This window comes from Carassius gibelio, chromosome A10, assembly GCF_023724105.1.
Source record: "Carassius gibelio isolate Cgi1373 ecotype wild population from Czech Republic chromosome A10, carGib1.2-hapl.c, whole genome shotgun sequence".
NCBI classification, from domain to species: Eukaryota; Metazoa; Chordata; class Actinopteri; order Cypriniformes; family Cyprinidae; genus Carassius; species Carassius gibelio.
Window position 1 is genome coordinate 9752481 of NC_068380.1, and position 22867 is coordinate 9775347.

Sequence of the window (22867 nt, forward strand, 5' to 3'; positions counted from 1 at the left end):
TACCAGAGCTCTGACTAGTTAGTGTTAGGACAGCATGCCGTCCAGACAAATTTAAAACCACCAGTACTTGAACAACTGACAAAAATGTGTAATACAGTGAATTCAGCAGGTTAATGTCAGTACTCCGCTGAATGAGACTCCAGTATTGAGTGCTCGTGCCCATTAAAACATGTCAAAGTCACGCAGCATTTGCACAAATAAACCTCTAGAATATGAACACTACATAAATAACTTAATCACATTAAATCTTTAAGTCACAAATTTGAAATTCATTTTGTAGTTTCTATGACCAGTTCATAGGTGCAAAATGGATAGTGGGTCACTTTTATATTTTAAGATTTAAAACACTCTTTTTATTTCATTTTAAAACATGATTGAAGAATTTATGCTAAACTTAAATACCAAGCCAAATATATTTTTGAGTCATGCAAAACAGCATTAAAATAGATAATATATATATAAAAAGATCTACTGGTCTTTTTAATTAATAAACATCACAACACTATTTATATAACTCAAAATTAATACTTTTTATTACACTATAATCAAATGCAGCTGATAGAAAGTGAAACTGGAATGAGTTCTGGCTCAGTGTGATGCTTTTGCTAGCAATACAAAGCCACATATTAAAAAGAAGACCACCAATGTCTGTATACTTCATGTTCAAAGTTCTATATATAGTTCTTTGTGCTGCTAGATGAAGGCCCTGTCCCAGATGGCACACTAAACCCTCATGGTCTTCCTCTGAGTCTGCACTTTCATGACGTAATTCAACTTTGGCTGTTGGGTAGAAACCCCGGTGCGGTCTTGGCAGAAGTGCAGATCAAGGGCGTATAGCAGCACCCTTTTGAACACTAAAATGATGACTTGGGATACCCTACAGTCACGTAGACTTAACGGACACGCACATGTGGCTGCCAATGAGTCTGCAAGACCGAAAGTGCACATGAAATGTTCCATTTAGGTCAGGGCTGAAGTGGATGAACTGGACAATCGCCATTCTGGATTTGGGATTTTTGTATGGTGGTATTGTACTGTCAAAACTGCTTTCAAAATTTAGAAAAAAAAAAAAAAAAACGGAAAAAAACTAAAATAAAAATCAAACAACAATCCAAATTTTTAAGACGGATGAGTATTTTAAAGGCAGTGTGTAAACGTGATTGACAAAGTGAGGTCATATTTATTTTTTTACATGCAAAAATTTTGAACCTTTCTCTTAGAATTATCGGTGAAAATTTTATGTTTTGAATCGAATTGAAATACTGTATACTGATTGACATTTCAGCCTTACATTTGAGTTCATAATAAAATGGAGTCAGATTTGATATTAAAATGGAGTCAGATTAGAGTTTAACTTAAATTAAATAACTTCTTCTGCCGAAAAGACCGAACACACAAGAAACCATCATCCACCATTGGATACACTGTAAAAAGTTTAACTATTATTTACTCAATTTTTTTGGTGAAACATTTTTACACTCAAAAAAAATTGAGTAAATTTTAAAGCTGTGAAATCAATGAAATATACTGTTTAAATTGAGTAATTGTCAGTAAAAAAATTAAGTAAATCTGAGTAACTGAATTACTTTATATGAGAAATAAAATTAATTGGATATAATCAAAATTATAAAACACCACAACTGTAATTCTATGTAAAATAAACAAAAAATATTGAGTAGATATAATTGAAATATTGGATGAAATTTTACCAAAAAAAATGTGCTACGTTTACTACATGTAAAAGTGAATTTAACTTAATATTGGACTATAAATTATCAAAATGCTGCATTCACTTTTTTTTTTACACCATTTACCCTTTATAATTAATATAATAAAACCAAATAAAGAAACACATTTTTTATTGAAAATTTATTTGTCAATTAAACATAAGACAAAGTCTAAAATCAACCTTTGAAACATTGTATCCATTTTAATATTCCAGTAGATTGCAAAAATTAAAAACTGTAAAGTAGCCATAAGGGAAATGATTAAACCTTATGAAACATTTCATCCATCTTAGTATTCAAGTAGATTACATGTAAAATACGATAGCCGTAAGAGAAATGACATCTTTGTTCCTGGTGCATACCAGCCATTTGCAGTCACACTCAACATTAAACCATAAAAAAATATAAAAGCAACACTTACATCAATATTAAAGGGATAGTTCACCCAAAAAGATGATGTTGTCATAATGTACTCGCCCTCCCGGGTTGTCCCAAATCTGTACGAATTTCTTTCTTCTGCTGAACACAAAATATATTTTAATGAATGTTGGTTAACAGATAGTTGAAAGTTGCCATTGACTTCCATAATAGGAAAAAAAAAAAAAAAGTATACTATGCAAAGTCAATTGCAACCTTTAACTGCATTAACCAACACTCTTTAATACTTGGCTGAATGTCACGTCACTTCACTTAAAATATCTTTTGTGTTCAACAGAAGAAAGAAACTCGTACAGGTTTGGGACAAATTGAGGGAGAGTAAATTATGACAACATCATCTTTTTGAGTGAACTATCCTTTCAACAGAATGAATCCGATAACAGAAACACTTCCATCAGGAATACCCATTCTGTGGGATGACCATGAACCACTACTATGCAAGAAGATAATTTTTTAACCTCTGAACATTAACAGAGTTTTGGAGGATCCAGCTCAAGAAACAGTTTTTGGAACAACTCAAGTGAGTACAGGGTCCTTCTCAAAATATTAGCATATTGTGATGAAGTTCATTATTTTCCGTAATGTAATGATAAAAATTTAACTTTCATATATTCTAGATTCATTGCACACCAACTAACACACCAACCAAATATTTCAGGTCTTTTATTGTTTTAATACTGATGATTTTGGTATACAGCTCATGAAAACCCAAAATTCCGATCTCAAAAAATTAGCATATCATAAAAAGGTTCTCTAAACGAGCTATTAACCTAATCATCTGAATCAACTAATTAACTCTAAACACCTGCAAAAGATTCCTGAGGCTTTTAAAAACTCCCAGCCTGGTTCATTACTCAAAACCGCAATCATGGGTAAGACTGCCGACCTGACTGCTGTCCAGAAGGCCATCATTGACACCCTCAAGCGAGAGGGTAAGACACAGAAATACATTTCTGAACGAATAGGCTGTTCCCAGAGTGATGTATCAAGGCACCTCAGTGGGAAGTCTGTGGGAAGGAAAAAGTGTGGCAAAAAACGCTTCACAACGAGAAGAGGTGACCGGACCCGAGGAAGATTGTGGAGAAGGACCGATTCAAGACCTTGGGGGACCTGCGGAAGCGGTGAACTGAGTCTGGAGTAGAAACATCCAGAGCCACCGTGCACAGGCGTGTGCAGGGAAATGGGCTACAGAGAAGCAGCACTGGACTGTTGCTCCGTGGTCCAAAGTACTTTTTTCGGATGAAAGCTAATTTTGCATGTCATTTGGAAATCAAGGTGCCAGAGTCTGGAGGAAGACTGGGGAGAAGGAAATGCCAAAATGCCTGAAGTCCAGTATCAAGTACCCACAGTAAGTGATGGTCTGGGGTGCCATGTCAGCTGCTGGTGTTGGTCCACTGTGTTTTATCAAGGGCAGGGTCAATGCAGCTAGTTATCAGGAGATTTTGGAGCACTTCATGCTTCCATCTGCTGAAAAGCTTTATGGAGATGAAGATTTCGTTTTTCAGCACGACCTGGCACCTGCTCACAGTGCCAAAACCACTGGTAAATGGTTTACTGACCATGGTATTACTGTGCTCAATTGGCCTACCAACTCTCCTGACCTGAACCCCATAGAGAATCTGTGGGATATCGTGAAGAGAACGTTGAGAGACGCAAGACCCAACACTCTGGATGAGCTTAAGGCCGCTATCGAAGCATCCTGGGCCTCCATAACACCTCAGCAATGCCACAGGCTGATTGCCTCCATGCCACGCCGCATTGAAGCAGTCATTTCTGCAAAAGGATTCCCGACCAAGTATTGAGTGCATAACTGAACATAATTATTTGAAGGTTGACTTTTTTGTATTAAAAACACTTTTCTTTTATTGGTCAGATGAAATAAGCTAATTTTTTGAGATAGGAATTTATGGTTTTCATGAGCTGTATGCCAAAATCATCAATATTAAAACAATCAAAGACCTGAAATATTTCAGTTTGTGTGCAATGAATCTAAAATATATGAAAGTTTAATTTTTATCATTACATTATGGAAAATAATGAACTTTATCACAATATGCTAATTTTTGGAGAAGGACCTGTATTTGTGGGTCTTGGGATATCTCAAATCCAATGTGACTCCTGAAAGATGGCAGCAGGCTCTGCTGAGATTCCCAAGATTACATCGCTGACTGCCCCATTATTGTTTCGAAGGATGTAGATTTTTATGACCTCCTCTGCCAACTCTGCTTGTACGAAGACGGGTAGATCAGCTGAACCCTACAGGCAAATTTTAAAGATAACTGGTTAGAGCTAACATTCAAAACTGAATGTTACAAGAAAGTGACAAATACACAAAACAAATAGCACCTGAAGAAGCAAACATTCTGTTGGACCATATGATAGGTAAAATCTCAAACAAAATTTACTAGGGGGAGGAGTTGCAAAAATTAACAGCATTCTTCTTAACAAGAGGACAGGTTAATTTTCTACATAGGGACATTTATTTTTAACAATAAACCTAGAAGAAAAACGAAAAGAGACCAACTGCGAGCTTCTATGCTGTAAATCAATGCTATAGGCTTTTATTGAGGTCTGCATTATTTCAACCAATTTCTTTATAAACATGTTTAATATTTAAGTAAAATGACTAATGGTTTTGAAACAAAAAAGCTTGTTTAATTGCACTACTTATATGCATTGCATTAACCCTCACACTCAACCCTTAACCCTCTAAATAATTCTGTGGCTTAGTAAATATTACAGTAATATTTAACTTTATTAACTTAATAAAATCTCTGAATATAGTTTACTTGATTATACAAAAGATGGCTTTCCTGTAGCTCAAACAGTAGAGCGTCGGTGCTAGCAAAAATTGATTAAATTGTAAATGTGTACCTTGAAATGCAATGTAAGTTACTTTGGATAAAAGTGTCTGCCAAATGCATAAATGTAAACATATTAACGGACTAAAAATACAACAGTTTATTTTATCTAAAATGTACAGTTATATTTTATTTTTTCCACTAAAACAATTTAGTATTAGACTAACAAATTGTTTATTTATAATACACATAATATATTTGTGAAATTTCTATCAATTTAAGGATGGAAAATTAAACTGATCTGTTTCAGGGAACAAAAATATTACAAATAATTTCAAATCAAAATTAATATATTTAAACACACTCTTAAGAAATTTAGGAAGTTCACTCAATTAAAACAACGTACCCCTCCCCCAGCCTCCGCTGTCCTTCAATACCCACCAGGTCTGGATTTGTTACATTAAAAAGCTTACGGGTTTTCAAACTTTTGACCGATATTGTATGTGATCTAGGATTCAGTGCACTAGAATGATTTTACAACGGAGCAGGCCTTAAACTGGCTGACTCCCTATAGTGGGAGCTGATTAAAACGCACCAGTCTATGTTATGTCCACACCATTTTAAATACTTTTGCATGGCGTATTTGTAGTGGTGATTTAAGAGCTCATACCTGAGTTCATGTAGTAATTATGATGTTTTACAACAACGTGACAGCTTTTTAGAAGAAAGAATGTTGTCATTTGAAAGTTCATAAATGATTTGTTCCCTTTTGACAAGCCACTGACCCCAAAGGGGAACCTGTACAAAATCGTTTTCCATTGGGCATGTATAGTTATAGTTGCTGGACCACGGTACACTTATCGTTAGACTTTCAAATGGCGGTTGAAATAAACGGTGATCCAAATAGTACGAACGTTAACCCACTCCAAAAAAAAAAAAAAAAAAAAAAAACTAACATACATATGGCTGCCCCACTAACTAACTTCGAAAACTACACTGTTATGTACACGTACACACGGTCAATGTTTAATCAACTTTTGAAAACATTATTGCAAATATACATAGTTATAAAAGGACTACGTTACTTACAGGAAATTCGAGTAATGCTGTTCACGTCGTTGCTGAGAAAAGGAGTCCTTCAGTGACAGGTGCCTCTTGTTTGAGCCGCGAAACTTGTTAAACTTCTTAAGATAACGCAAAATACAAACACAATTGTTAGGAAATCCTTAATAATTAACTTCTGAATTAAACATCACAAACATAATTAGTATTAGCTGGCTAAATTACATAACGTACCACAATATGAGAGGAGTGCGGGTCTTGCCGTTGCTGAGGAAAGCCGTCCTTCAGGTGACTTCGATTAAGCTACGAAACTTGTTGAATATGACGTAAAATACAAAGACAATTGTTAGAAAATGCTTAATAATTATTAACTTTTTAATAAAGTGTTACAAACGTAAGTAGGATTAGCTGACTAACGTTACTTACCAGGAGCTGTGAGGTGTATGGCTAGTCGACGTCGCTGCTGAGGAAAGCAGATTTTTTTTTTCCTGCGGAGCTGCACACGTGATCACTTTAGCCGCGAAATTTACTCAATTTATTTAAACTGTCATTTATTAAGCGGGAACTTTATTTAGGAAAATTGGTTGGAAATACTTAATAATTTTAGTTTCTAAAACAGATCAGTACAAGTAAATAATTATCAAATATTTCTATTAGAATTCACCAGAAATATTGAAGGTATATTAAAAATATAATTAGTTAGTTAAATACTTATTTATTTTCATTACATAAACTTAAATAATATATGTAAATTTTAGAGAAATTATTTGTTGGATTTGTAATTATTCTTTTTAATCTGACCCACTCAAAAAAATCACTTAAATGATTTCAAAAGATTTTATTAAGTTAATATAGCTCTTTATTTTTGTGAAATTTACTAAGCCACTGAATTATTTTTTACAGTGTACCTTCCTTGGGTCAATCAGTTTGACCTTACATTATTCATTTAGAAGACGCTTTTGTCCTTACATGTGCGATACTGGATTTCATTTGAAGTCTTAAGATAGCTTTATGTGAATTAAAGACCACAACTTGTATGACTTCAGAAGAGTAGAAATTCAGCACAGTAGTTGTGGACTTTTTTTTTACTTTTATGGTCCCGTGTGTCATTTGAGATTCACAGCTTCAATCCCCATTATAGAAAACAGCACTCTTGATATTCTGCCATATTTTTTCATTCAGAAAAGAAGACAGAAAGCCATACATAATGACAGGAGTAAATGACAACAGTATTTCCATTTTTGGATGAAGTACTTTTTTTTTTTATAAATCAACAACATGTGAGAGCTTTTCACCCTCTTAGCACTATTCATTATGACACATCAGAATACTCCAAACTCACCTTGAACGATGATGTGCACAGATGTGGTTCGGGGTCTACTGCTGGTCTGCACCGCACAAATGTATTGGCCCTCATCCGTCAAGTCCACATCCTCAATTTTGATGGTGAACTCATCCTGGTTTAGAGTAACCAAACTCACCCGGGGGTCCACGGACCACTTATCCTCTCCGGCATACAGAATACTTGATCTGTTCAGCCACGCTGTGTGTGTCACAAAGTCCCCTTGTGAGCAACTATAAGACAAGAGAGAGAGCCAAAGACAATACTCAACCTTTAGCATTAGCATGTGCGCTATGAAAAAACATTCCCTCTTGAATTATCACTGGCATATCCCTTTGTGACCAAATCTTTCAATTAAGATATTAAGAAATTAAAATATTCATTCAAATTAATTCAAATAGTCCCCCTGGTACTGTACGTCAGAAAACTGCATCTGTTTCGGAAGGGAGCGCAAATGTATTCCCTAGATATTAAGCAAGGAAGAACAACAGGGTAAGACATCGATCAAACCCCCGAAACCTCCCGAAGATTGAGTTTATTAAACTGAGTGACCCCCGGGTAATATTTAAAGCTAAACTGGCAAGGGGGAAACAGCTTTTTAATGATTTCCACTTAAAGGCAATGCCATCTCTCCTTATTACGAATACAATGGAATTAGATACTAATTACTTACAGACCTTCCTTAAATGAGGACATGCTGTGTCTAATTAGAGCTATGCCCAACAGTTAGCAGCAGAGGCCAAAATAGGCCCTCTTCATATATTGTAGGGCTATTAAAATTTAAATGCAATCATGCGCTTAATTGATTACTTGCTTGATTAACCATTCAATAAAACGCAGGGATAATTTTCATGCAATCTTTGTTTTATCTCTGATAGTATCACAGCCTAATCTTTGGCGTACATTCGAATAATAGGTGTTTGATGCTCATTAAAGTCCATTATAGTCATAATGCTTACAAGCTCTTTTTTGTAAATTCTTTGAGAGGTACAGCACTGAACTACTTGAGCTTCTAGAGGGCAACATCCAAAACACCAGGGACAGATGAGGTAAATGTGCTTCTTTGTGTCTTTTTTTTCACCCTCGGCAGGTGGGCAGAAGTACTGGGTACAAGCAAAGGCATTCGTTTTCATGAGAGTGGAAACTGTGGCATTGGCCTCCACCTTGTCTTATAATAGACTAAATGAGAATGCTGGAGATCAGTCGAAAGATCAAGCCTTTTCCAAGTGGACGGGTTAATAATACACTGCAGGGCATTCTACACAGAAATATTAAAGTCGCCCTCTCCGATCTGTCTTCTCCTTGCACTTCGCTATAAAGCAGTAAAATGTGTAATTTCTGTAGCACAAATATATATATATTAGCACAAATATATATATATATATATATTTGTGCTGGGCAATGATTACAATTTTTAATCGCGATTAATCACATTGTTATGCAAAAAAACTAATATAATGCATTCAAAAGTAGTGTATTGTGTACTGCTATATGAACAGAAGTGCAGTAACATTAGGTTTGCAAACACTTTAAACAAATAAGGTGCCTTTTTACAGCAGTATTCCTTTTACAAAGTAGCAGTTAAAATTTCTTGTAAATCTCAACTTTTTTATAGTTTGTTATAGAAAAACAAGTTATGCCCAGAGTCCAGAGTTCATAACATTATAACAGGTAGATTTATAGAGATTTATACATCATCTGAAAACTGAATGAATAAGTCGAGATACAACAATTTAAAAATGTGGAATCTGAGGGTGAAAAAAATTTAAATATTGAGAAATTAGCCTTTAAAGCTGCCTAAATAAAGTTCTTAGCAATGCATATTACATATTACTATTCTAAAATAATAAATGTCTCCCAAGGTGAATATATTAGAAGCAAGTCAGAGCCAATCATAATAGCAGAAAGAGATGTATCAGCTGGTGTGAAAAGGAAAAGGTTGTGAAACAGTGAAACAAAGCACACTCAAGGGCATTCAAAGTTGGCTGGAATAATAGAAAAGAAAATGCAAAGCAAAAGCAGCTGTTGCACCTGCAATTGAATGAAACCCTTGATGAAACACAGTTTATGGGATCAAAGAGCAAATCTCTCGCACATTCGTCATGTAGACATGGATGATATGGTAAATAATACAGGAAACAAAGAGCGCTGTTGTTCAAATAGCTTTTCACTGCATACAGATTGTGTGCTTGCATGCATGCACAGACGACTGCACAAGTGCAAAACTATTTGATGGAACTGTTCACCCAAAGATAAAAAAAAAAAAAAAAAAAGTTAATATTTACTTAAACTGGCATGACTTTGTTCATTAACTTCAAACTGTTGCTTCAGACTAAAATACAAGTCCTGTCCATAATATTGTTTCATCCAATGAAAGTCGTCTCATCTGAATCAGGAGAAAAATCTGCACAGATCAAGCACTGCTTACAAGCAAAAAACAGCATTATTATAGATTATGGGTTATCAAAAGCAACTGTTTAAAATACCTTAACAATGGATTGGTTTCTTATAGGTACATAGCTTTTCACTTATGGACCAGAGTCTTGTGGATTATTGTGATGTTTTTATCAGCTGTTTGATGGCACCCACTAACTGCAGAAGAAGTGATGTAATGCTACATTTCTCCAAATCTGTTACAATATGCCATGAGGGTGAGTACATTTCCAGCAAATTTTTGGTAAAATATTCCTTTAATTTTGTGTGATCTATCCATTTAAGTATGTGCACAGTGGTGACTGCACGTTGTTGGTTCAGTTATGGCATTAAAATATTATTTACAGCAGCACCATAAAACACTGTGCATTACAATAACAGCCTCTTGGAAAGACACTGAGGCTGAATCCAATTCAATCAGTCTTAACCTTGAGCAGTCAGAACCTTCTGCTGGAAACCTGTAGCCCAGCTTCTCCGGCCACTAGAGCATGTCTGAGCTGCATGTTCATAGTGCCACACTGAATCAGCACAATGCAACAAATACATAAATTAATAAATAACTCCACTTTATATTTCCTTATCAGAGAAGAGCAGACAGCAAACAATTTAATCCAAATAAAGTGTCTACCCTTTCAGAGCAATGAGAAGCATCCAAGGGTGGGGAAAATTAAGCATATGGAATAAAAAAGCACAGCCCTCATCCATTTTTTTGTCCTGACACTGAATTGCATGCACTTTGGGAAAATCCTTATGGGATTTTCGACTGCTCTTATTGTAGTACGGATTACATGGAGTTAATTTTTACTGCAGTGTCATCATGTTGTCACAAGATGCTTTTTAGTTAGTATAGAATTACTTCGGTTATTCATTCACGATGCATTGGAGTCATGGATCCAACTCTATTTCAGCTACTGTAGCAGTGCATCAAGCAAATCCCACTGTATTTTGGTGGACAAAAATATATCGGATATCAGACCAAGTGTGGTTTTGAAAATAAATCTTCCCGCAGCCCCTTCTGGCTACCTCATGACATGAACAAGAGAGGGCATTCATTATTAATTTACTTTGGAGAGAGGGATTGATTTGACATTGTAGGTCTATAGAGGAAAAAAAAGAGGCTATAATATATAACACTGGATTACCTCCAAATAACATTACTGTCAGGGACTTAGTGTACAGCCAAGACAGAACATTGCTGCTACCTGAACGGTAAGGCTGTATTGATTTTTGGCCCAAACACACACACTGTTACGGCATCATTGTATGTGGGGTTGGGAGTTGCATACACTGTCAACATAGAGAGAGGCAACAACCTGTTGTTTATATGTTTCAAAGTACAATTCTGGGTGTACGGTTTACAAATTGTGCTCCCAAAGGTCTGTGCACACTGAACTCTCACTTCAATTTCTGATTGTAAGTACTGACTCATTCATCTGTCACATCCCAAAGTGAATATTGAGGGTCATAGAGTTATTTCAAATAATTTTAAAGTCTTCAAGCGGACAGAATACTAATCGATTATTTCATTAAGTGATTTCAAATGCACTGAAATTAAAAATGAAATATAATGGTGAAGAAACTTTTTGGAGCAACAAGAGTTTCAGTAGCGTCAGCACTTTGCTATGCAACTCATAGCTGAAACTGTGCTTTTTTTGTGCCATAAGGCATTAGTTGGCTCCCTTTAACCACATCACATGGTAAGGGTTTGCAGGAGATCTCTCAACCTCTTGGATAGATAGTGAGGTGAACGAACTTTACAAGCCACTTACAGTATTGTTCAAAATAATAGCAGTACAATGTGACTAACCAGAATAATCCAGGTTTTTAGTGTATTTTTTATTGCTACGTGGCAAACAAGTTACCAGTAGGTTCAGTAGATTCTCAGAAAACAAATGAGACCCAGCATTCATGATATGCACGCTCTTAAGGCTGTGCAATTGGGCAATTAGTTGAATTAGTTGAAAGGGGTGTGTTCAAAAAAATAGCAGTGTGGCATTCAATCACTGAGGTCATCAATTTTGTGAAGAAACAGGTGTGAATCAGGTGGCCCCTATTTAAGGATGAAGCCAACACTTGTTGAACATGCATTTGAAAGCTGAGGAAAATGGGTCGTTCAAGACATTGTTCAGAAGAACAGCGTATTTTAATTAAAAAGTTGATTAGAGAGGGGAAAACCTATAAAGAGGTGCAAAAAATGATAGGCTGTTCAGCTAAAATGATCTCCAATGCCTTAAAATGGAGAGCAAAACCAGAGAGACGTGGAAGAAAACGGAAGACAACCATCAAAATGGATAGAAGAATAACCAGAATGGCAAAGGCTCAGCCAATGATCACCTCCAGGATGATCAAAGACAGTCTGGAGTTACCTGTAAGTACTGTGACAGTTAGAAGACGTCTGTGTGAAGCTAATCTATTTTCAAGAATCCCCCGCAAAGTCCCTCTGTTAAAAAAAAGGCATGTGCAGAAGAGGTTACAATTTGCCAAAGAACACATCAACTGGCCTAAAGAGAAATGGAGGAACATTTTGTGGACTGATGAGAGTAAAATTGTTCTTTTTGGGTCCAAGGGCCACAGGCAGTTTGTGGGACGACCCCCAAACTCTGAATTCAAGCCACAGTACACAGTGAAGACAGTGAAGCATGGAGGTGCAAGCATCATGATATGGGCATGTTTCTCCTACTATGGTGTTGGGCCTATTTATCGCATACCAGGGATCATGGATCAGTTTGCATATGTTAAAATACTTGAAGAGGTCATGTTGCCCTATGCTGAAGAGGACATGCCCTTGAAATGGTTGTTTCAACAAGACAATGACCCAAAACACACTAGTAAACGGGCAAAGTCTTGGTTCCAAACCAACAAAATTAATGTTATGGAGTGGCCAGCCCAATCTCCAGACCTTAATCCAATTGAGAACTTGTGGGGTGATATCAAAAATGCTGTTTCTGAAGCAAAACCAAGAAATGTGAATGAATTGTGGAATGTTGTTAAAGAATCATGGAGTGGAATAACAGCTGAGAGGTGCCACAAGTTGGTTGACTCCATGCCACACAGATGTCAAGCAGTTTTAAAAAACTGTGGTCATACAACTAAATATTAGTTTAGTGATTCACAGGATTGCTAAATCCCAGAAAAAAAAAATGTTTGTACAAAATAGTTTTGAGTTTGTACAGTCAAAGGTAGACACTGCTATTTTTTTGAACACACCCCTTTCAACTAATTGCCCAATTGCACAGCCTTAAGAGCGTGCATATCATGAATGCTGGGTCTTGTTTGTTTTCTGACAATCTACTGAACCTACTGGTAACTTGTTTGCCACGTAGCAATAAAAAATATACTAAAAACCTTGATTATTCTGGTTAGTCACATTGTACTGCTATTATTTTGAACAATACTGTATAATTTAATGACTTAAAATAATGTAATTTTGATAGAAAGTTTAGCAAAATATGTGAGATTTCAGTTCAAGGGTTAAAAAGGGAATATAGAAAAAAATATATATTTTCTTTTTGGAATTTCATCTTTTGAAATAAAACACATTGATGTGTTTAACAATACAAAAATTCCATAGACATCTAAAGATCTTCTGATCTTTTGTATAGTTTGTAGACTATGGGCTATTGACTTGTTCGGTGTCGGCGTGGGGGAAAACAGTCCTTTCGCCCTCATTGGAAAAGCATGGTGTTGACTCATAAAATAATTTCCGCCGCTCGACAGAGCAACATGGAGGAGGAAAGGACTTATGACAGATCATTGCAGAGCAAGTATTGTAGCCTATCTCTGCTACCCGCTCTGTGCTACCCCCGTTAGTCCGTCTGTTTATCAGTCATATACATCTTCATATCAGGTTTTTTTTACTTATTAGAGGTACAGAAAGCAACACAGCATGTTTTCGACACTGCACCAAGCAAAAATTAATTCAGGAAAATGTCTTCCAATGCCAAACAAGTCAATGGCACAATTGGTGCAAAGTATTACAGTATATTATGTATAAAAGTAATGTGTGTGTGTATATATATAGTATTTTATTATGTACAGTGGGGCTCAAAATTTTGGGCACCCCTTGCACAATCTGTGAAAATGCGAGTAATTTTAAAAAAATAAGAGAGATCATACTAAATGCATGTTATATTTAATTTAGTACTGTCCTGAGTAATATATTGTACATAAAAGATTTTAACATTTAGTCCACAAGACGAAAAAATTGCTGAAATTATTAAAATAACCCCACTCAAAAGTTTGGGAACCCTTGGTTCTTAGTACTGTGTTCTGTTACCTGATGATCCACGACTGTCTTTCTGTTTTGTGATGGTTGTGCATGAGTCCCTTGTTTGTTCTGAACAGTTAAACTGAGCAGCGTTCTTCAGAAAAATCTTTAAGCTCCTGCAGATTCTTCAGTTTTCCAGCATCTTTGCATATTTGAACCCTTTCCAGCAGTGACTTTATGATTTTGAGATACATCTATTCAGACTTAGGACATTTGAGGGACTCAAACACAACTATTTAAAAAAATTCATACATTCACTGATGCTCCAGAAGGAAACAAGATGCATTAATTTGAAGATCAAGGTAAATTGTACTTAATTTGTGTACTGGGAAACATACAAGTATCTTTTGTTGCTTACGAAGGGCAGAACTAAATGGGAAAAATATATATATTTCAACAAATTTTCATCTTCATCGTGTTCAAAAGTTTTCACCCCCCAGCTCTTAATGCATCTTTTTTTTTTTTATCCATTATACACAGAAGTAAATATAGAAATACACAATAGGTAAAACATAAATAAATAAAAAAATAAATAAATCAATCAATAAATAAATTAATAAATTAATAATAATAATAATAATAATAATAATAATAATAATAATAATAATAATAATAATAATAATAATAACATTGTAATAATAACAACAATTAAACATTGGTTTCTTCTTGCAGTGACAATTTGCTGTGCAAACACAATTTCTTTCTTGTTGTCTGGGCTTTTGTCCTTCTCTGTCTCTCATTCTCACTCACAATGTGATGAAAGCGATATGAAAGGGTACTATTTAATATGATTTTCTGCATCTCTCCATAAGATTGTGCGCTCATGATACTCAGATTGCAGTAATGGCAGTAAGGCTGAACCAAGCGAAGCAGAGCAAATTATGTCTCTGCTGGTCCATCTAATACAAGGCCAAACCACCCGAGACATCCTTCTGGTCCTGCCGTTATACATGTCCACCCAGACATCCATAAATAGTTGCAGATGAGGCTGAATTAGTAACATAATAGTCTAAATACATCAATCGCAATTAATCACATCCAAAATAAATGTTTTTGTTTACATAATTACATGTATATGTGCATATTTATAATATATAAAAACACAAACACATGCATGTATATATTTCAGAAAATGTTTATTTACATATTAAATATATTTATTTATAATATAAATTATATGAATATAAAATGTAAATATTTTCAAAATATATTCTGTATATGTATTTATATATACACTTAATAAATATACACAGAACACACTGAAATATTGTGCAAACATTATTTTGCATGCAATTAACTGCGATTAATCGTTTGACAGCACCTATATATATATATATATATATATATATATATATATATATATATATATATATATATATAATGGCTGGGCAAGTTCATGTGTTATCATCGTTTTAATGCATTAATTGATTAACGCAGATAATTATTTTATCATGTATTAACAGGTTTTTTTTTAATTATTATTATTATTATTATTATGAAAGTCCGTTACTCATTGGCTCTGAATACACATACCGACAAATCATGGGTCACAGGAGGGGATGCTCCAAATCGATTTATGCTAAGCATCAGCATTCACAAACCACTGTATACTGTTATTTTTAATAGGGGTGCTCCGTTTTTTTTTTATAGGGGTGCTCCGTTATGCGATCGTTATGCGCATCTCATCAGTAAAGCCGGTTTTCTAATCAGTTGTTAATTCCATCAGGTGCGTGATTTCACATAGAGCAAGCTGTTACTACACAGAGCCGTTGTTAATAGAGAAGATGCGCAAATCACGTTAATTTTCAGCGTTTTTTGGCGCATCTTCTCAGTTAACAACGGCTCTGTGTAGTAACAGCTGCTCTGTGTGAAATCACGCACCTGATGGAATTAACTGCTGATTAGAAAACCGGCTTTACTGACGAGATGCGCATTAACGATCGGCCGATCGTGATCGGAGCACCCCTAATTTTTAACAGAAAATAATGCAACAAGCTCGTAATCACAACTTCATAAATGGGAAATCTGAAGTTTACGATAGCATGTGAAGACAGCAGAGAAGCACTTATGCTCAGCACATTGGAATGCATTGTTTTATTAACTTTGTGGTTTATTATTTTGAGTCGAATGGGACATGGAAACACACGGCCCTCTCACAATATATTACTTTACACATATATCGCTTTTGTCGCTCAGAAAAGTTCACGGAATCATGCACCATGTATCAGAAGATATGCACTCTGGTGCGGTTAGCGCTGATAGCTCACACTGATCTATATATATAACTTAACCAAACTCTTGCCCACCCCTTCCCAAATGAGCCATGGAACGCTAAACGGAGCGATCACACTAGTCCAACGAACCAGGCTTTGCGGATTAAGATTGCCTAGTGTAAGCACACCCAGTACAAATTACTACTGTATTGATATTGTAAATTATACAAATACAAATGGTTAACTGAACCGGACCTGTCATTTAACAATTGGTTGTGTCAAGGCATTTATTTTATAAATAACTAGTAAAGTTGTCCAAAGTAATTTAATGATACCATTCACAGCGTTATTCAAACGGACCTTTTCACTGACGTAATGACGCAATTACGTGCACTTGCTAGCCTGTTCCATTTACGTGTTCTCCGTATGCTAAAGAGTACTCTCACCTAGCCTCTGAAGGAAGTGACTTGGAAGGATCAGTCCTACCAAGGAAGTATCCTTGACATTGAGCAACGCCTACTGTGTATACACACTCACTGGCAACTTTATTAGGTACACCTGTTCAATTGCTTGGTAACACAAATTGCTAATCAGCCAATCACATGGCAGCAACTCAATCCATATAGGCATATAGATGTGGTGAAGACAACTTGATGAAGTTCAATCCGAGGATCAGAATGGGGAAGAAAGGGGATTTAAGTGACTTTGAACGTGGAATGGTTTTGGTGCCAGACAGGCTGGTTTGAGTATTTCAAAAACTGCTTCTATCTACTGGGATTTTCACGCACAACTATCTCTAGGGTTTACAGAGAATGGTCTGTAAAAGAGAAAATATCCAGTGAGCGGCAGTTGTGGGGATGAAAATACCTTGTTGCTGTCAGCGGTAAGAGGAGAATGGGCAGACTGATTAGATGTTCAGATGTTTGGATCAGAATTTGGCGTAAAGCACATAAAAGCATGGATCCATCCTGCCTTGTCTCAATGGTTCAGGCTGGTTGTGGTGGTGTAATGGTGTGGGGGATATTTTCTTGGCACATTTTGGGCCCCTTAGTACCAACTGAGCATGGTTTAAACGCCACAGCCTATCTGAGTATTGTTGCTGACAATGTCGATCCTTTTATGACTACAGTGTACCCATCTTCTGATGGCTACTTCCAGCAGGATAATGCACCATGTCACAAAGCTTCAAGCATCTCAGACTGGTTCCTTGAACATGACAATGAGTTCACTTTACTCAGATGCCCTCCACAGTCACCAGAACCAAAAGAGCATCTTTGGGATGTGGTGGAATGGGAGATCCGTGTCATGGATGTGCTGCCAACAAATCTGCAGCAACTGTGTGATGCTATCATTTCAATATGGGCCAAAATCTCTGAGGAATGTTTCCAACACCTTGTTAAATCTATGCCATAAAGAATTAAGGCAGTTCTGAAGGCAAAAGTGGGTCAAACCGGTACTAGCAAGGTGTTCCTAATAAAGTGGCCAGTGAGTATAAATATAAATATATTAGGTCTGTCACTTTTCGTTTGAAAATTGATTGCACAATCGATCGTACCAACTAAATAATTTCGAAAACTAAAATAGGGAATCGTTTTTAAACAAATATGTACACTATTAATTTTAAAAGAATTAAACCAATTCTGGATGTAACAAAACTCACAAACAAGCAGAAAAAGAAAATAAAGAATTCCAGAAGTGGAGTAGGCCTTGCGAAAGCTAGACAGAAAATACCCAGCAATTTTACGTGCCTATAGTCTCACGGTTTCAATCGCTGCATCTAGTGTTTTCAAAGAAAATGGAGGACAACGGCATGATGAGTTATGAAAAGGAGCCACCATTGCCAGCTGACAGTGACAGTGACCCGCTTTTGTGGTGGAAGATTGGCAGTACGAAATACTGGCAATGAAGTAGTTGTCCCTATAGCGCGTCTTCTCAACAGTTGGACATATAGTGAATAAAAAAATGCTCTGCTCTGGACGCTGAAAATATTGATTGACTTGTTTAACGTTACCTGTCCAATACTTTGTAATGGGTCTAGCCTTTTTGCGCATTTCATTATGCCTGCCTGGTGCGACCTAGCCCAGTTGTCGGTTACGTTCAATTAAAAACACACATGGCCTGTTCTCAACTTCAAATAAGTCCATTTAAAGTTTCATTTTTGAACAGTTGTTTGAAATGTATTGAATCATTATTTAAAATAAATCTGGAGATTTTTGAATTGTCTAAATCATAAATGCAGCCGGGTTGAAGCCTGCAGTAATGTTTTTCATTTATGTTTTTCATTTGTTATGGCAGCAGTCCACTCTGCATGCGTTTCCAGTGCTCTCTTTACATTCGTCCGTTATTTGGCATTGAAAATGGAAACATATTTTTTTTAGACATGGAAAATCGATTTTACAATCGATTCAATGAACACTTATGTCTTAAAAATCTAAAAAGATTTTTTTCAAAAAAGTGACAGACCTAAAATATATACACACTAATTAAGGAAAAGTGTGTGGCACAAGAACGATACGGCTCCAGTCCTCCCAAAACCTCAACAAGCCACATCACATGTTCAAACCACACAAACTAGCAATTGTACTCTAATTGCATCTTTAAAAAGCATGACAGTCACCTTGTTACAATCCATGCCATGAACCAAAATTAGAAACAAGCGAAACTACAACTGCAATTAATGAAAAATTAAATAATAATTTGGATTTGCTTTGGTAAGAATGAAGTGTGACCGGTCCGCTGTGTGTTCACACAGATCTGAAGTTGGCGAACCTCTGTGGCGCACGGCACAGGAGGATTACAGCTAAGCTGAAAATCACCTTGTCTTTTGGAGTGGTGTCATGCAAATGATTGTGCCCTTTGCAAATAATACCCATTAGAATTTCAAAGTCATTGAGTCTCGGCCTGAGAGGGTGACAGAGTGCTGAATTCACATGCTCTCCCTCTCAGTACCAGCCTCGCTCTGGTGAACCAGACTAGTCATTAGGGAATAGCTGACAATTAACATCCAGCTCATTTCATGCCTTACAGAGACTTTTGTTTTTCAAGGTTTTCAGGTAATGTACTCTTACTTTTGGTTTCAATATTTGTGTGCATGTCTGTTTTACAATGACATCCATATCATAAACTTTGATCAAAATGACATATTTTGTGACATTTCATTCTTTGAAGAGACCACTTGTATAACTGCTCGTCTAGGCCATGTGAGAAGACATTTTCCTGAATGAATTTGTGTTTTAGAACTATTTACAGTTGAATGAATGATTCAATGAATTACTCAAAAAGAAAGATTCATTTAAATCAGTTGAATAAATAGTTCAATGATTTACTCATGAAGAGAGTCTTGTTTTGTTCCTGAATGAATCCGTATTTTGAAAGAATTGATTAAATTAATGGTTTATTTGAATATATTTTAAAATGTAATTAGAATGAATTCTGTATTCAAATACATGTTCAAAAGTACAGCACTTAAAATAAAAATATTTTGTCACAATGTAAATGATTTTACTGCCACTTTCAATCAATTTAATGCTTCCTTGCTCAATGAAAGTATTAATTTCTTTACAAATCTAAATTCTTACTAACCCCAAACTTTTATTAAACACTAGTTGAAAAGCACTACTCAGCTCTTCTTCAGAAAACATAAAAATCTATGTTGTTTTTCAATTCAAGCACACTGTAACACTGTATGTTACAAACCCACACCAAATGAAGCCTACCTTACACACAATGCATTGTAGAGAACTCAAACCTAAAACGGTGTAATTCTCCACAGCTCTGCCACTGGTCAGGGACAACAGGTCATAGGGTAAACTGCAGGTCAGGCCTAACAGCCATGTAAAGCCTATAAATAAAGGACACAGCTTCCTCTTCATCGATCTTCATTTACCATACCTCCTTCCCGCACATTTCCAGTGTGACACGGTTTAATTGGCTGCACTGGGAGGTCTATGACCAAACCATCGGTAGGACGATTATCTGAGTCATTCTGAAAAAGGTTAACTATCTCAACTAAAAGTGTGTAAGGCCATGGAATAAAAGCACCCTCAACAACTAGTTGCCTTTTTCCTTTTTTATTTTTTTCATTTACAGCATGGAAAGAATGGAGCAGAAATCTTATACTGTAACCTGCCTAGCCAGAAACTCTTAGTCGTTCAATATCTCAAGCCTAATTTTAACCTTCATTTATAGATATTGTAAACATTTATAAAGACAGAAAATATTCTTCTTTTCACTTTCAAAATCCCATGTGGAAAAGGTTCAGTAATTATCAGTAAACACTCCGGCCACTTCCATTAAAACTCTCCCATTTAGTCTGACCTAAACAAGACCTACAGGATTATTCACATTGTGTATTGTTTATGATACACCAATTCATTCTCAGTGTTCAGTGTACTGAGAAAAGTGTACATACTCTTCACAAATCATGCCATTCATCTCATAAAAAAAAAAAAAAGACAATTAGTGCTTTTGTTGAGTCTAGGTCAAGGCTGACAGAACGAAGGTGAGCCATATGAATCACCTTTCACATTGTCCTTTACCAAGAAGAAACACAAACACCTCATAAACATCCATTGGTTCCCGTGGAAAGACGGACGAGGAGTGAGGGGGAGAAAACACAGAACTCAGTATGAATTTTATGTTATGCAGGAACATAACATAACCACCTACACAGTTACTCCATATTAGATTTGAAATGGATTCATCCATTAAGCTCATATCAGAAACCCCACACGTTTACTTATTTTCATTTGACACTTCATTAGAAGTCATTTTAACACACTGATTACTATACAACAATTTAAAGAAGGAAATTAACAAACCAAAAAATTACCAGTATGCATAATGAAATCCAGAACTCCTAATAAAAATTTATATGCACACACACACACACACACACACACACATATATAAATTAGTTACTCAAAGAATGTAATATATTACTCATTACTAGTTACTCATTTCAAAAGTAATTTTGTTACTTATTACTTTCTGGCAACAGTAAATGTGTATCTTCCACATAAAATTCTAGTGACATTTACGTAGAAGTGTTAATCTCATTAATCGTCATGTGTAGCTTGAAGCTAACGGTAATTTCTCTGTTACCCATATACAATTATATTTTATTATGTATTTTATCAAATCATAAAAGTTTTTAAGAAACTAAAATTTTCCCAGAAGGTTTATAATTATAGTAATAGAATGTACCACATGCTGATCAGAGGGATGTGGATGGGATGTAATGCCAGATTAAAGTAAAGCCCCACAATTAGAATTGTGTTCAGGTCATCTTTTGTTCCTGACAAAATCAATATAATGCAATATTTCTATCGGCTTTTCCATATTCCAAGCTTGCTTGTTGCACTGGGGACATTACATACATGTGTGAGTCATGAAAATTATGTAAAATAAATCTAGGAATGATTTTGGTACCAAAGCAAAACACAAAAAAAAATATGGTAATAAAAAAAACTAAAAAAAAACTTTTAATCACTAAAAATAAAACCAATGCCATTCTTTATACTTATTTACAAATGTGTTTAAAGTTTTTCTACAAGTAATATAATTATGAAAAACAGTAAACAAGTTCCACCCAAATTTAATTTGTCTTTTAATTAATGAAATTTAAACATTACATTTTTTTGGTAAATAAAGGGGATTTGTTATTAAAATTAAAACATGGAAGAAATATTTTGTGATTTATTTCATTTAAAAGTTGTATAAATTTTTTCTACAGTAGTTGCAGTATCATACATTCTACTAAATAATAGTAATATTTCTAGCACAATGCCTTTATGTAAAAATGAACTTTTATTTTGACTGGTTACCATGAATACCTTTAAATTGACACTGGTTTTACTCAAATGAAGTGTGAAGTGACTCAAAACAGTTCTGGTGATGTTGTTAATGTATTTATGTCCTCATTGAGACGGCAGATGCTGAAATTACTGCAAACGTCACGCGCTTCAGTCTATGTAGTAAACAAACCCGCTGCCAAGTCGCTGCCATTCAGATACAGGTCCATATGGAGATTTGATTTGATTAATTTATGCTAACTTTGACAAATTCCATGACTTCCGTTTCATTTTCATGACTGGATTTTGAGATTCCGTCCGTGTTTTCTGCTTCGCAGAAATCTTAGCACTGTATGCGTCAAGAACAGGGTTGACTGGGTACTAGGTAACACCGGTACTTAGAGAAACCTGGTACCGTCACATCATTTTTTTAGTACCGACTTGGTACCGAAGTACCAGGTCTTTTGACAGCACTAGTGTATACTAAACATTTAGCTGATAAACATTTAGGCTCATATTAAAGAATGAAAATGTATTGTCCAATTATTCCAATGCATTCCCCATTTAATGCACACCGTAGAGTTGGAAAATAAGCTGCAGGACTTCATAAAAAAATGCCTGGTCTGTCTCTCCCATCTCCGTGGGCTCCGACTCCAGAGAGGATTGTCAGAAGGGAGATATTTTAAGAGGAAATATTTTTAAATACCACACTTCCAGTACCATCGACACCTGCCATCACTCCAGAACGAGTCCCTGCGGCTCACATTTATGTCTAATAACCTTAATTATCAT

At 35.6% G+C, this 22867-nt stretch overlaps 1 protein-coding gene across 5 annotated transcripts in view; it reads right to left on the minus strand.

Annotated features, from left to right (window-relative positions):
• The window catches only part of LOC128021110 (neurotrimin), a 309825-nt gene that overhangs the window by 39240 nt on the left and 247718 nt on the right, over window positions 1-22867 (minus strand). For all 5 annotated transcript variants that reach the window (XM_052608049.1, XM_052608048.1, XM_052608051.1 and 2 more), the window contains one exon: window positions 7371-7603. In XM_052608049.1, coding sequence (XP_052464009.1) covers window positions 7371-7603 — 233 coding nt within the window. The remainder of the gene's footprint in view (window positions 1-7370; window positions 7604-22867) is intronic.